Source organism: Glycine max, chromosome 4 (genome assembly GCF_000004515.6).
Source record: "Glycine max cultivar Williams 82 chromosome 4, Glycine_max_v4.0, whole genome shotgun sequence".
In the NCBI taxonomy this organism is placed as follows: Eukaryota; Viridiplantae; Streptophyta; class Magnoliopsida; order Fabales; family Fabaceae; genus Glycine; species Glycine max.
This window is the reverse complement of record NC_016091.4, coordinates 11,651,536-11,663,610: the sequence shown is the minus strand read 5'-3', so window position 1 is coordinate 11,663,610 and position 12,075 is coordinate 11,651,536. Positions and strand designations below refer to the sequence as shown.

At 34.5% G+C, this 12,075-nt stretch overlaps 2 protein-coding genes and 1 pseudogene across 2 annotated transcripts in view; 1 reads left to right on the top strand and 2 right to left on the bottom strand.

The window, feature by feature from the left end:
• LOC100796968 (pentatricopeptide repeat-containing protein At1g05600-like) overlaps positions 1 to 1,017 on the top strand; it is a 1,859-nt pseudogene extending 842 nt beyond the window's left edge.
• LOC102661263 (uncharacterized) overlaps positions 1 to 3,737 on the bottom strand; it is a 15,818-nt gene extending 12,081 nt beyond the window's left edge. Inside the window, exon 1 of the mRNA XM_014775078.3 lies at positions 3,615 to 3,737. The gene's annotated coding sequence lies outside the window, so the exon portion shown is untranslated. The remainder of the gene's footprint in view (positions 1 to 3,614) is intronic.
• Positions 3,738 to 9,522: 5,785 nt separating this feature from the next.
• Positions 9,523 to 12,069, bottom strand: LOC106798394 (probable folate-biopterin transporter 2; the record flags this gene model as incomplete). Its single annotated transcript, XM_014774614.3, has 3 exons — positions 9,523 to 10,446; positions 11,822 to 11,992; positions 12,064 to 12,069. Coding segments are annotated over 3 exons (777 nt in total), but the record flags the coding sequence as incomplete, so codon positions are not given.
• Positions 12,070 to 12,075: the final 6 nt, after the last annotated feature.

Below are 12,075 nucleotides of genomic sequence, written 5' to 3'. Positions count from 1 at the left end.
AGGGACAATTATGCAATTTTGATGAAGGGATTGTGCCAAGACAGGAGGTTGCATGAGGCCACCCATTTGTTGTATTCAATGTTTTGGAGGATCTCACAGAAAGGAAATGGTGAGGATATTGTGGTCTATAGAACTCTTTTGGATGCTTTATGTGATGCTGGAAAATTTGAAGAAGCTGAAGAAATTCTGGGTAAAATTTTGAGGAAAAGACTGAAGGCTCCAACGTGATGCTATAGCCAACTTGATCTTGGCCACCTCTCAGATGGTAAAGATATAGAAAATGCTAAACGCATAATTCACGAAGCTTTGATCAAGGGCTCAGTTCCTAGTTTGGCTAGTTATAATGCCATGGTTGTTGATCTGTACAGCGAGGGTAAGATAGATGAAGCTGATAAAGTCATCATTGAAATGCAAGTCAGAGGCTTTAAACCAACACATTCTATCTTTGAGGCAAAAGTAGCTGCATTGTGCAAGGTTAGTAAAGTGGATGAAGCAATCAAGGTAATTGAGGAGGACATGGTGAAAGTCAATTGTCTACCCACTGCTAAAATGTACAATATTCTCTTGAAAAACCTATGCAATGTTGGAAATTCCACAACCATACTCGAGAGCTTGAACAAGATGTCTAGCAAGGTCGGTTGCACAGGCGACAGAGATACTCACAGCATTTTGCTGGAAATGCTTTGTGGTGAGAGAAGGTATCTTGAGGCAAGCCAACTTTTGAGAAATGTCAATTAAATCATATTGGCCTTGTACCAACAATTACAATTCACTCATTAGGGGTCTTTGCTTCTTGGGTAGGCAATATGAAGCAGTTATGTGGTTGGAGAACATGATAAGTCAGGGGAAGCTTCTTGAAATTTCTGTCTGGAATTCATTGGCATCTTTATTTTGTAACTCAGAAAAGATAAAAGTGTCCTCTGAGACATTTAGTCGCCTAAGAAGTTTGTGATTACTAGAATCCTGTACTACCATTTTATTTTTTTAATTTACATGCTTCTTTTTAATAGCTTCAAATACACCTTAGAGTGTTGATTCTGACTTGGCCTTCCTAACTTGTTCAGCTACCAAGCCGACATTCACTTTTGTGGCCCAAAATCCCTTTCCTATGCTTTGCATGACCTAGGGTATAATAAGTTGCTTTACAATTTGGCATTCTTTTTCTTCAGGGCATTGATTTAGTGAATAAGACTCTACTAATATATTTTTTGGGGGGTTATTTTTTGTACTTTGGCTTTCTGTTGATAGCTTCAGTGTTCTTCTATTTGATAATGCTGCTATAACTATGGCTGCAACATAAGATATTTTCTATCAACATGGATTGATTCCACCGAAACTGTATAAGTAAATGTAATTCTTTTTCTTCATTTTTGGGTCATCTAATATATAAAAGATTTAAGACCCCTTATCATGAAATTACTATTTGGATGTATATAGTTTTTTAAAATTTCCCAAGTTTTTTATGTTGTATTTCAAGGGAAGACTTTAATTGTATCTGGTTTAGCTGAATCAAAGAAAGAACATGGAGTTGAACTACTTAATAAGCTGGAAGTTGGTATAGATGAGTTTGAACTGATAGTATAGGATAGGAATCGAGATGCAGTTGCACCAAAACAGAAAGAGCTTCTTCAATATGTTGAAGGATAAGTATCTCAATTATTACTAAATCACTTACATAAACCACACAAAGACCTTATCCTTCCAGAAATGCGCCCTCTCGTTTTCCCGGTAATAAAAATCACTTTTTCTTCACTGTACCTTCATATTTGCTCTGCCCCTTTTGTTTCCCAGAATCTTTCTTTTTTTATATTATTCTTTCATTTTTGCTCATTTTGTTTTTTCTTTTATATAAATAATCAGGGGAAAAGCTAGAACCTCAAAAGAGTGCGTCTTTTTATTTTCTTTCATATTTTATATTTCTCCTCACATCTATCTTTGATTCCGTTAGGACATGGTTCTTACTTTTGATTTTATTTATCCTTTTAATCTGCCATAGTTGGATTTAGCAACATCTGGTAAAGGAGGACTTGGAACTTTTGTTGGTACATGTGTAATTATCTACTATGTTAATCTTTGTTATATTTATAAAGATATAATTTATTTTAAAATATATATTATAAAATACATTTTAATTTAAATTGTGATCTTTTTCATTCTACGATATAATTGTATATAATGTTGGAGGTGGAACTAGGTTACAAGCTTACAGCTACAAGGACAGTGACCCCCAAGTAAACAAAATTTCTTAACATCTAATTTGATATCATACATTGGCTCCCCTCCCTCTGAATTCTAATATTGGTCATATATTTAAGTTTTAGGGAAATACAAGTAAATTTCTTCAACCCGTTGTGTGTGTGTGTGCACTTCATTTATTGTTGTTTTGCTAACCTCCCTTGTCCTCCCTCTCTCCACCCCAAGATCTTATTCTTCCGAGATCAACGTACTCGCGCCCAAAATTTGAGGATGCTCTTCTGGAATTGCCTTTAAATCTAGTATATTTGGTGGTTGAATTCTTCTTGTTTGGTGCTAAGGGAGTAAGGGATGGATTAGATGTTTTTGCTCCAGGGAGGACCCCCTCCCACTGGAGGCTAGAAGGCCAATCTGGATCCCCTCGATCACAAAAGACTATATGACTCGATCATTACACAATTTGCCTTTTGAATATCAAATAATGAACTAAACATCACCCATTCGCAGTTTTGATCTCAAGGCTAAACAAACATATTGCCAGAAATACAATGTAACATTATATGCAAATGTTTAATACAACGTACATTGTAAAGCAATTTTAATTTCTGATCAGTTCAATGCAACATGTGCATTCCTTATTTTATATATAAACTGCAGCCAATGGCTGGCACAATACGTGACATAGTTTGCAAATAGAGTATAACTCTATGGCACATACTAGCTGCTAAATAAGTAATATTTGGCTATAAGACCATTTGCTCCCTTAGGGAAGTAGCCTCCCGGGACAAATTCATCACCACTGCAATATGCTATCCTCAATATTTCCTTTGGGGTCGTTATATATGAAAGTGATTTTTTGTCAGCATCAATCAAGTTACCTGAAACTATTCTCTCAGCACCTTTCCATGCAGGAACTACGAGACCCTCACTTTTCGTTCATGCCGATCCTAGAAGGCCAGCAACCTTAGCCTCTTCAATCTTTTTTAAAAAATGTAAGAATTTATATTCTTTTTAATTTTATTTCCTAAGCATGTTTTCTCCAAAATACAAAAATTTCTCCTATAAGTTACTGGTCCCATTGAAAATCGTAGCTTTTATTTGGAAGGCAATCTCAGATAGACTTCTAAGTTCTAACATAGGTGAACTAGCTTACATATAAAACAAAGATTTTTTTAGCACAAAACGACAAGTTGTTTTCTGTGTTCTGCAGCTTTTAAGCTACGGATAAATTACTTCTCAATTGTAAAGTCTCATATTATATTTTGGCAAATTAAAGTGTTGTATATGCATGGTAGGGAAATGATAGGACTCTGTCAAAATATGGAAAACTCATTTCTTGATGATGTACCAAGAAATTAGTGAAAGAAAAACAAGTAGAAAAACCCGGAAGTTAATAGTTTTATTATAGTCCAAGAACATACCTTAATGGCTACTTTCTGCCCCTTCCTTGCATAATCAACAGGTAGATGGTTATTCTCAATGGAGGCAACGCGACCAATATCAATGAACTCTCTGGAAGGAATGTAGATTGGAGTTCCAATCTGTGAAAGTCAAATAGACAATATTAGATGCAAATTTAAAGAAATCAAAACAATTAATTTTTGTGCATTGGGAACAACAGACTTCACAACTTAACATCGACCCTTGTCATCATCATAAACCCAAAAAGCTAAAAGCTAAAGAGGATCTTAAAGCTCAGAATATTGGGTTCAGAGAACAAACTGGAAAAAAAATGTTAAAAGCGTCTTAAGCAGGGGCAACAGAGGCAAACTTGTATAAAATGAACACACAATAACAACAATGATAAAGCATAGGAGCAAAATCTAAAAAGGAAGCACAATGTTAGAGTTGGGAAAGAAAAAGAAGCCTGAATTTACGTAAATCGAGTGTGATTACTGACTTACTGGATGGAATATTGTGATGGAAGCATGTAACCATTTGGACAAAAGAATTCTAGCTCAACAGTCTTTTTGATACAAAATGGATATTAAAAAAAAATAGGTTGATAAATTATGTAGCTTGATGAGGGATTTAGATTATGCTACATTTAGTTTATATTAGTCTGTATGACACAACACAGAACATTAATTAAATGAATTAAAAAAAGTTATCTGACCATTAAAAATTCATGCAGTTGGAGTAAAATTTTCAAAAGTCGAAACCCCAACAAAATACCCAGCTGAGTTGGTATATATAAACTAAATACCTAATTGTGACAGATCATACACGGTGAAGGTTTTCAGTAAACAAAGAAAATACATCTTTGTTCTGACGAGGCTGTGCAGTTTTAATTCCTAAATTTTTTTACAAAAGCATTTGTAAGAAGCATCTTCCTTCCACTTGATTGGTCCCAAAAAATTGGTAGTAACATCTACATAAAATCTTTAATTCTACTCTCATATAACATTGCTATCCTATAACTTAAAAAAAAACTATTCAGCAAACATCATGACATGAATGATGGTGACCAGTTGGATGAACTAGTGTTTCACCAGCAGTCTTTACACGAGCACTGGCCATTGGAGAAACAATGAAATCCAGAAGAATCTCTCAGAAATATATCCCTCTTTGTGACAATAGATGCATATTTTAGGAATGAATGGCAGTCCCCACAAAGAAGGAAACTTTACAATCCGAATGGGTTTTCCAGGCTTGGTCATCAGCATCCCATAAGTTGCTGCCAATTTAGCACTGTGATGGAATAGAAAATTTTTCTTGTGATACTCCTCTACTTCATGGAGAACAAAGCTCGTGTCAGGTTCATATCCAATTTTTAGGCACTCCAAGATCATAATTTCCAAACCTCTGTGTATATCTTTCTCCTGTGGATGTGATCCATCTCTCGGATAAAATGTATTTATTTTCTTCTCACAAATGATCCAACTTTGAGCTGGGTGTTTGCAAAACCCCTTTTCTCTCATATCCTCCCTGACCATTTCAGAGCGGTCCCATCCCAGAAGCAGAATACAAATTTGAAACAAGTATAAATGTTGAAGGATCTTTAGGTTCTAGGGACAGAATATTCTGAGCAGCCCATTTTCCAATCAACGCATTCTTATGCAATCTACAACCATCAAGCAAAGCGCGCCAAACAAGAGCAGAAGGCTGGAAAGGCATGTTATTGATAGTTTCTAGTGCTTCTTGCAGAAGACCCCAATAACCCAAAAACACTGATGAAGGAAGCATAATGCTTGGATGTGGGCTCAATTTGATAAACAGTTCTCATTGAATTAAACAAACTACGACAATCATCAACCAAATTTAAGTTAGTTTTTATACATCAATTCCAGTACATTTTTGGATGAAAAAGAGAAAAGCCTCAATGAAGCCCTAAATCACATACAACTTCTTAGGAGGGAGTTAGCAAGAAAGGATGCAGAGGTAGGATTTTTAAAACATTGCTAATCATGTCTCTTGGATTGAAGTTTGTCGTAACAGATAAAGATTAATCTTTTTGGTAGGCTGTTTGACAGATTTGACAAATGAAACCTCATATTTCAGAGCTAAATTTGCATGCAGAAGCACAAGCCATGGAGTACAAGCAGAAATTTAGTAATTCTGTGGAATAAAATCAAATGATCTTGGTTGCTCATCTTTAATTAAATTTCCTTAATGCAGTCACTAATAATTGATGATCAGCAATGGGAGGAGATTCCAGAGAAAGTTAAATTTGTTACTCTCGAGTCTCAAGACAAGGTAATCTAAACTCTGGACTAGATAACATTGTTATTATCCTAGAGCTTAAGTTAACCTGAATTGCTTGCTTATTTCTGGAACAGGAGGTTATTAAGCTAAAGAAGCAGCTGAGTGAATTCATTGAACAAAGTCAACTTAATAAATTTCAGAGTGGGGGTTGAGAGGTGGGGTGGGGTTTGAGAATCAAATGTCAGATGGTAAATAGGGAGGTTATTAGCTTTTTGTCTTTGTCTAAGCTAAGTCACTTCCTTTCTTTGTGAGGCATCCACTCACCAAACCATTTAGCTTCATTGATTTAGGTAAGCTTCAATTTTATTCTGATCTATGAATTTTAGACACTACAGCCCCTAATCTTGTCAGTCATAGTAAGTCTCATTTCACCAGACTACATAGTATTAATCCCATCAGGACGGATCTAAGAATAAAGCAACTAAACTAAACCTCAAACTTTAGGTCCATTGACAAAAGAAATTAGTTTTTCTTAGTTATTATAAGGCAAAAAGGCATCATATGTTGGGAAGAATGGCATCCACCATCTAGCAACTTTTAATTTTATTAGCTAACTATTCAGACATAGGATAACAGATGGTCACTACAAGTAGAGACTACATTACAAAAGGAAACAAGGCAGTCACATCTTCTCAAACAAGAAAAAGGACAATCACATCATCGAATAACACAAGCTTAACCTACCTAAGTAAGTAATTAACTCACTAACCTGCTTTCTTTGAAGTCAGACCAATGTCTTTGTTGCCGATGTTGGATCGAACGCCCTGCTGGAAATCCTTGATTCAGAAGCGAAATTTGTAATAGAATCAATATATAATAAAAAAAATTAGCAGAATATAAAAAGTATTCTTTGATACTGCATCCTTGATCGTCTTTAAGTCGAGGTGTACATGTATTTAATCTTTTGGCCTCATAATGCTCAGAACAAGTCATGAATCGATTGATAAACACCAATGAATGTACACGAACACGAACACGAAGATACTTGAAATCATGAGCAGGTTGACAAAGAAGCAGTAAGGTACATAAACTATATCAGAAAAAAAGTAGATATTTTCTATAAAAAAATAGTAGAGACTGTGAATATAGGGAATTTTTGCAAACAATAATATAGAAAGATTTATTTTGGAAATATAAAATCGAGTAGCGCTGAAAAGGCAGTGACTTTACCCCACTTGCAGGTAAGGTTGGAGGTCGCAGCTGCTTGTCGTTGTCCACGGTTGGACTCCCCCAACTTACGAATGATGAAATCAACCCGACTGATGGAACCCTCCCGACGTTGGATCGAAAGCCCTGCGAAAGCCTTGCTGGGAAGGTTGAAGTCGTCAGAAGGAACGAAGAGGTTGTGGAATAGAATCAAGCAGGGGTGAGGTTTGAAGAAAGGGCAAGAGGTGCTTTAACCTACAGGTGCTGAGCTTTCAGCGCGAAAGGGATGACCGTGGGTTAGAAGAAAAACCTAGAGGCGCTGATGTTACACTACACACTTTGTCGTGGCCGCGACTAGGTTTGAAGAAAAACTTAGAGGCATTGAGGTTTCAGCGCGAAAGGGCAAGAGGTGCTTCAACCAACAGGTGTTGAAACTAGGGTTAGAAGCTACAACCAAGGTTTAAGCGCGAAAGGGGAAAGAGGTGAGGTTCAGCACGAAAGGGAAAAGAGGTGAGGTTCAACGCGAAAGGATTTGTTTTAATCCAAACCAATTAAGACGGTTTTTTTTTAAACCCGTCGTAAAATTAATTGTACATAACATTCTAAGGCGGTTTTAAATAACCGTCTTAGATTTAATGTCGTAAAATCCTATTATTGTTCGAATAATTACAAAAAAAACCACCGCACAACTTTCTAAGACGTTTTCCCAGCAACCATTGTAGTGTTCGTGTCGTAAAATACCATTTTTCTAGTAGTGAGTATAGAGATTTAAAAAAAGATAGTAAAGACAATAGACATGATAAAGTAAGTTATAGTATAAAAAAAATAAAATGACTCACACACTAATACCGTAAAGTAATTTATACATTTTGAAATGGTACCAAACATGCTTTAGTTATGTGGTTAACGCATTCTTCCGCCAAAAAATGTCAACATCAATATCGGTTTACGTGGCAGTTTTTTACATTTATACACTTTTTTATTTTTTTTTTAAATTAAAAAATGTAATTAATATAGATGACACACTAAAAGGTTAGCACTTAATATACTAAGTAGATTATTAGAGTATATATAAGGATTAATAGACTAAATGTTTGCTAAGGTGCAAAAGATTATCATGGAAAGTGAAAAAGATTATCATTATATGATCAGCGATAAATATGGATGACCCACGGGACAAATATATTACTTTCCATGTTGACGTCATGGGACCTTTCATACATTTCTTTTTTATAATTGTTTGTGTGTGAATATATGAAAAAATTATCATTATACTGATAAGCAATATATGTTGAGGAACGGAAACCGTAAAAGGTTACCACTTAATATATTAAGTAGATTATTAGAGTATATATATGGATTAATAGACTAAATGTTCGTTGAGGTACAAAAGATTATCATGGGGAGTAAAAAAGATTATCATTATATGATCAACAATAAATATGGATGACTCACGGGACAAACATATTATTTTTCATGTCGACGTCATGGGACTTGTCATGCGTGTGTTTTTTTAATAATTGTTTGTTCGTTAATATATGGAAAAGATTATCATTATACATTAGATATCATTTCCAACAAAGTCAATATTTAATTTACAAAATTTCAATATATATTACATTTATTTCTTTAGGTTGCAGCATCACATGACGTCATGACCAAAGCAACTATTGGATGTTTGTTATTATATCACCTCCAATAAAGTAAATTGATTTAAAATATCTACTTATCACGTGAATATTGCTGTATATAATACTATCGTCATACTTCTGATTATCAAATGATCAATAATTGTATCCAAAAATCTAATGAACTCATTTACCTCTTTTTATTGTGTAGTCTTTCTTTCATTGCTACATCAACACCATCCAAGAATCTACAATAACATCAGGTTTGTTTGTATTCTTACTTTATGCTATTTTTTTTTCTAAACATAGCTCAACATTATTATCATACACATAAATATCGTTATTGAACTTTGCACATGTGTTGATAATATTCCAATAGAGATGAGTCCGCACGTCTGCATGGGCAAAAGACTAGTGTAATGTGAAGACATCCACGTACCAATCACCGTATCATTAGTTGTAAATCACCATATCATTAGTATGAGTAGAATTGAAATCAACTTTTTTTAACAAAAATCTTAAATTCGAGTCTTATAAAAAAAAATTGAAATGAGAAACCTAATAAAGATAATCATTACTTCACACTAATGTCATGAAGACATTCATTCAAGTTTGTTATCAAAAGACATTAGCATGTTACTATTAATATTATTTTGGTGAAATTACCTGTTATTATTTAATTTGATAATTTTGTTAAATTATATAATCAGTTACTAATTCGAGATTTTATCACTAATTCTGACATCCTCATCAAACTGAAGAATATATATTGTATGTAACAAGCTAGTTACATATAGTTTCAACCTGAAGTCCTCTAAGAGACTTAATAAAAATATCAATCAATTGATCATTAAATCCAAAAATAACAAATATCTATAAAATTTGATTTTCAGTTTTGTTTCCTAACCAAAATTATTGAGATCGACGCATAAAGATATACCAAGGGCTTACTTTACATAAATATCCCACCACCGATTAATATTCATTAGGGAATCCCTCTTGCTTGGATGTCCCTTCACCCTCAAACTACATAAGCTACACAGATCTGTCCTCTCAAAATCATCTTATTTTTTTTCCACATTAAATCCAAACAAATTGCACGTTTAATTCTACACTGGCTTGGTAATTTCGTGTATTTGGAATTGAGAATCCAAAAGAATGTCTTTTCATTCCACTATTTACCATCAACACTGTGTACAAGGGACACCAATTCAACATTTTTGGTGTCTGAAGGGTCGATAGCCACCTCTGAATTCATGCTTTTACATGGAAGAATTGAAGAGCTGCGGTCAGCTCTAGGCACCAAAAACAGGAGCCAAAGTGGAGCAATCCTTAAAATGTTGCGGATCAAAATCGCCAACCAAATGTTATCAAACTTTGTTCTTGTGATCCTGAGCATGTGGAGAACAAAGCCACCACCCCATGATGCTGAGAGAAGTCCAACATTATCAATTGACATTAGGAGAGCAAAAAAAGTGCCTTCAATACCTGAGGGACAAAGCTTTGAGCTAAGCACAAGCATAGGCATCCACTTGAGCCTATTAGTCATTTTAGCTATGCTTTCAACAATCACAACAAAGAAATAATCTGGTATGCCAAACTTAAGGTTCAATCTCGAGACCAGAATCAGATCAAGCATCCCTGACAAGCCATAAATCAACTGAGTCCAGAATAGCAAGTTCCTGAATGCATAATCCTTTAGAGCATACTGGTATAGTATTGCACCTAAAAGAGCCCCCACAGAACTAATTGAAAATATAAAACCAACACTCTCCTGTGTAAGAAAAATGGAACATAGAGGTTATTGGCATTTATGACTATTATATAATTAGAGTAATATTACATTATAACAACAAAGTCTTATCCAACTATATGATGTTGGCTACAATCGCTACATGAATCACATGACACCATTCAGCATGATTAAAAACTCAAGTTTTAAAAATATTATTTAACCTGAGATCTCCCTTGATGAAGAGTAATATTACATTAAGGAAATTTAATTCAGCATGGTAGAATAATGCTACAAATAACCACAAAGATTCAATAACTCATTTATCCTATCAGGTTAACAATTATAATCAGATATGAAAAAAGAAATCTAGGGTACATACATAACAGGGAAACAAACCTATGTGTTACTTAAAGAAGAGATTTTTGGCTAACTTTTTTGTTTTTTATGCTCTCTTATATGGAAAATAACCATGTTGTGTACCAGATACTGCGGAATAATTCAAAGTGTTAACTCATGTGTGTTTAGTGATTAGCTTTGTTAGGTATATAGTTAGTATAGTTTTACCGATAAGTGGTTAACACTAGTTGTTAGAGTGGTTAACTCAATAGTTTCTGTTATGCTATTTGATATAAGTGACTTGTGTATAAATACCTATGTATAACACAGTGAACACAAGTGATTGTGTGATCAATAAGATTTTTTCTTTCATTCCTCTCATTTTCTCTCTAGAGTGTGTGTTCTTCCCCTCCTCTCCAACACTAGAGTTCATCTCATGCTAAGGTGGGTGGAGAGAAAGTCGGATTTAGTGGTGGAGTAGGAGGAATTCTTCCTTCACCTCATTATTGGAAGCAAAAACAAGTGCATAATTATGATGTTGAATTAGAAATCAAGTGCCTTTTTGTCTTGCATTAAATGAGTGGAGGAAAATATTTCCACTTGCTGTAATAAGAATTTCTACTTAGGTGGGATTATAAAATGGATCCCATCTGCATTGGTATTGCCTCTCCTCACCTAGACACGAGGGAATATTGTCACATTGACAAGAATGCTACTTTTACACATCAGATAGGAAGGAGTCATGAAACCCACGTAAAAGGGAAGATAAAATCTACTAAATCTCCAATTAAGGTCTTGTTTGGATAAGTTTCTTCATGAATCTTTATAAGAGAAGAGAATAAAAAAGAAAAATGAACAAGCTTCTGTCATAAGTTAAAATTAGCTTTTTGGAAAAGTTAAAATCATTTAGTTTCCCAAAAAGTTGATTTTAACTTATGCATAAGCAAATTTTAGCTTAGAGAGAAGGCAAAACTTGATTCATTTTCCTTCTTATTTTTTTATTCCTATAATTACTTACGAAGAAGTTTATCCAAATATCCAACAATAACATTGATCAATATATCAAACCAAATACTACCTGAGAGAAAGATGGTCCACCCTTTGAGTCTGTATACCAATAAAACATTCCTTCACGAATATCCAAACTCAATGCAAGGGATAAATACATGTATAAACAAGGCCCCCATACATCTTCACTCCTCAATGTAGTCCACATAGCCTTGCCAGCATCAATAAAATTTTGTTTCACCTGGAGACACAACATGGAAAATCAGATTATGCGTGTATTAGGACCATGGAAATGACAGAAGCTAGTTATACCTGTGTGTAAGA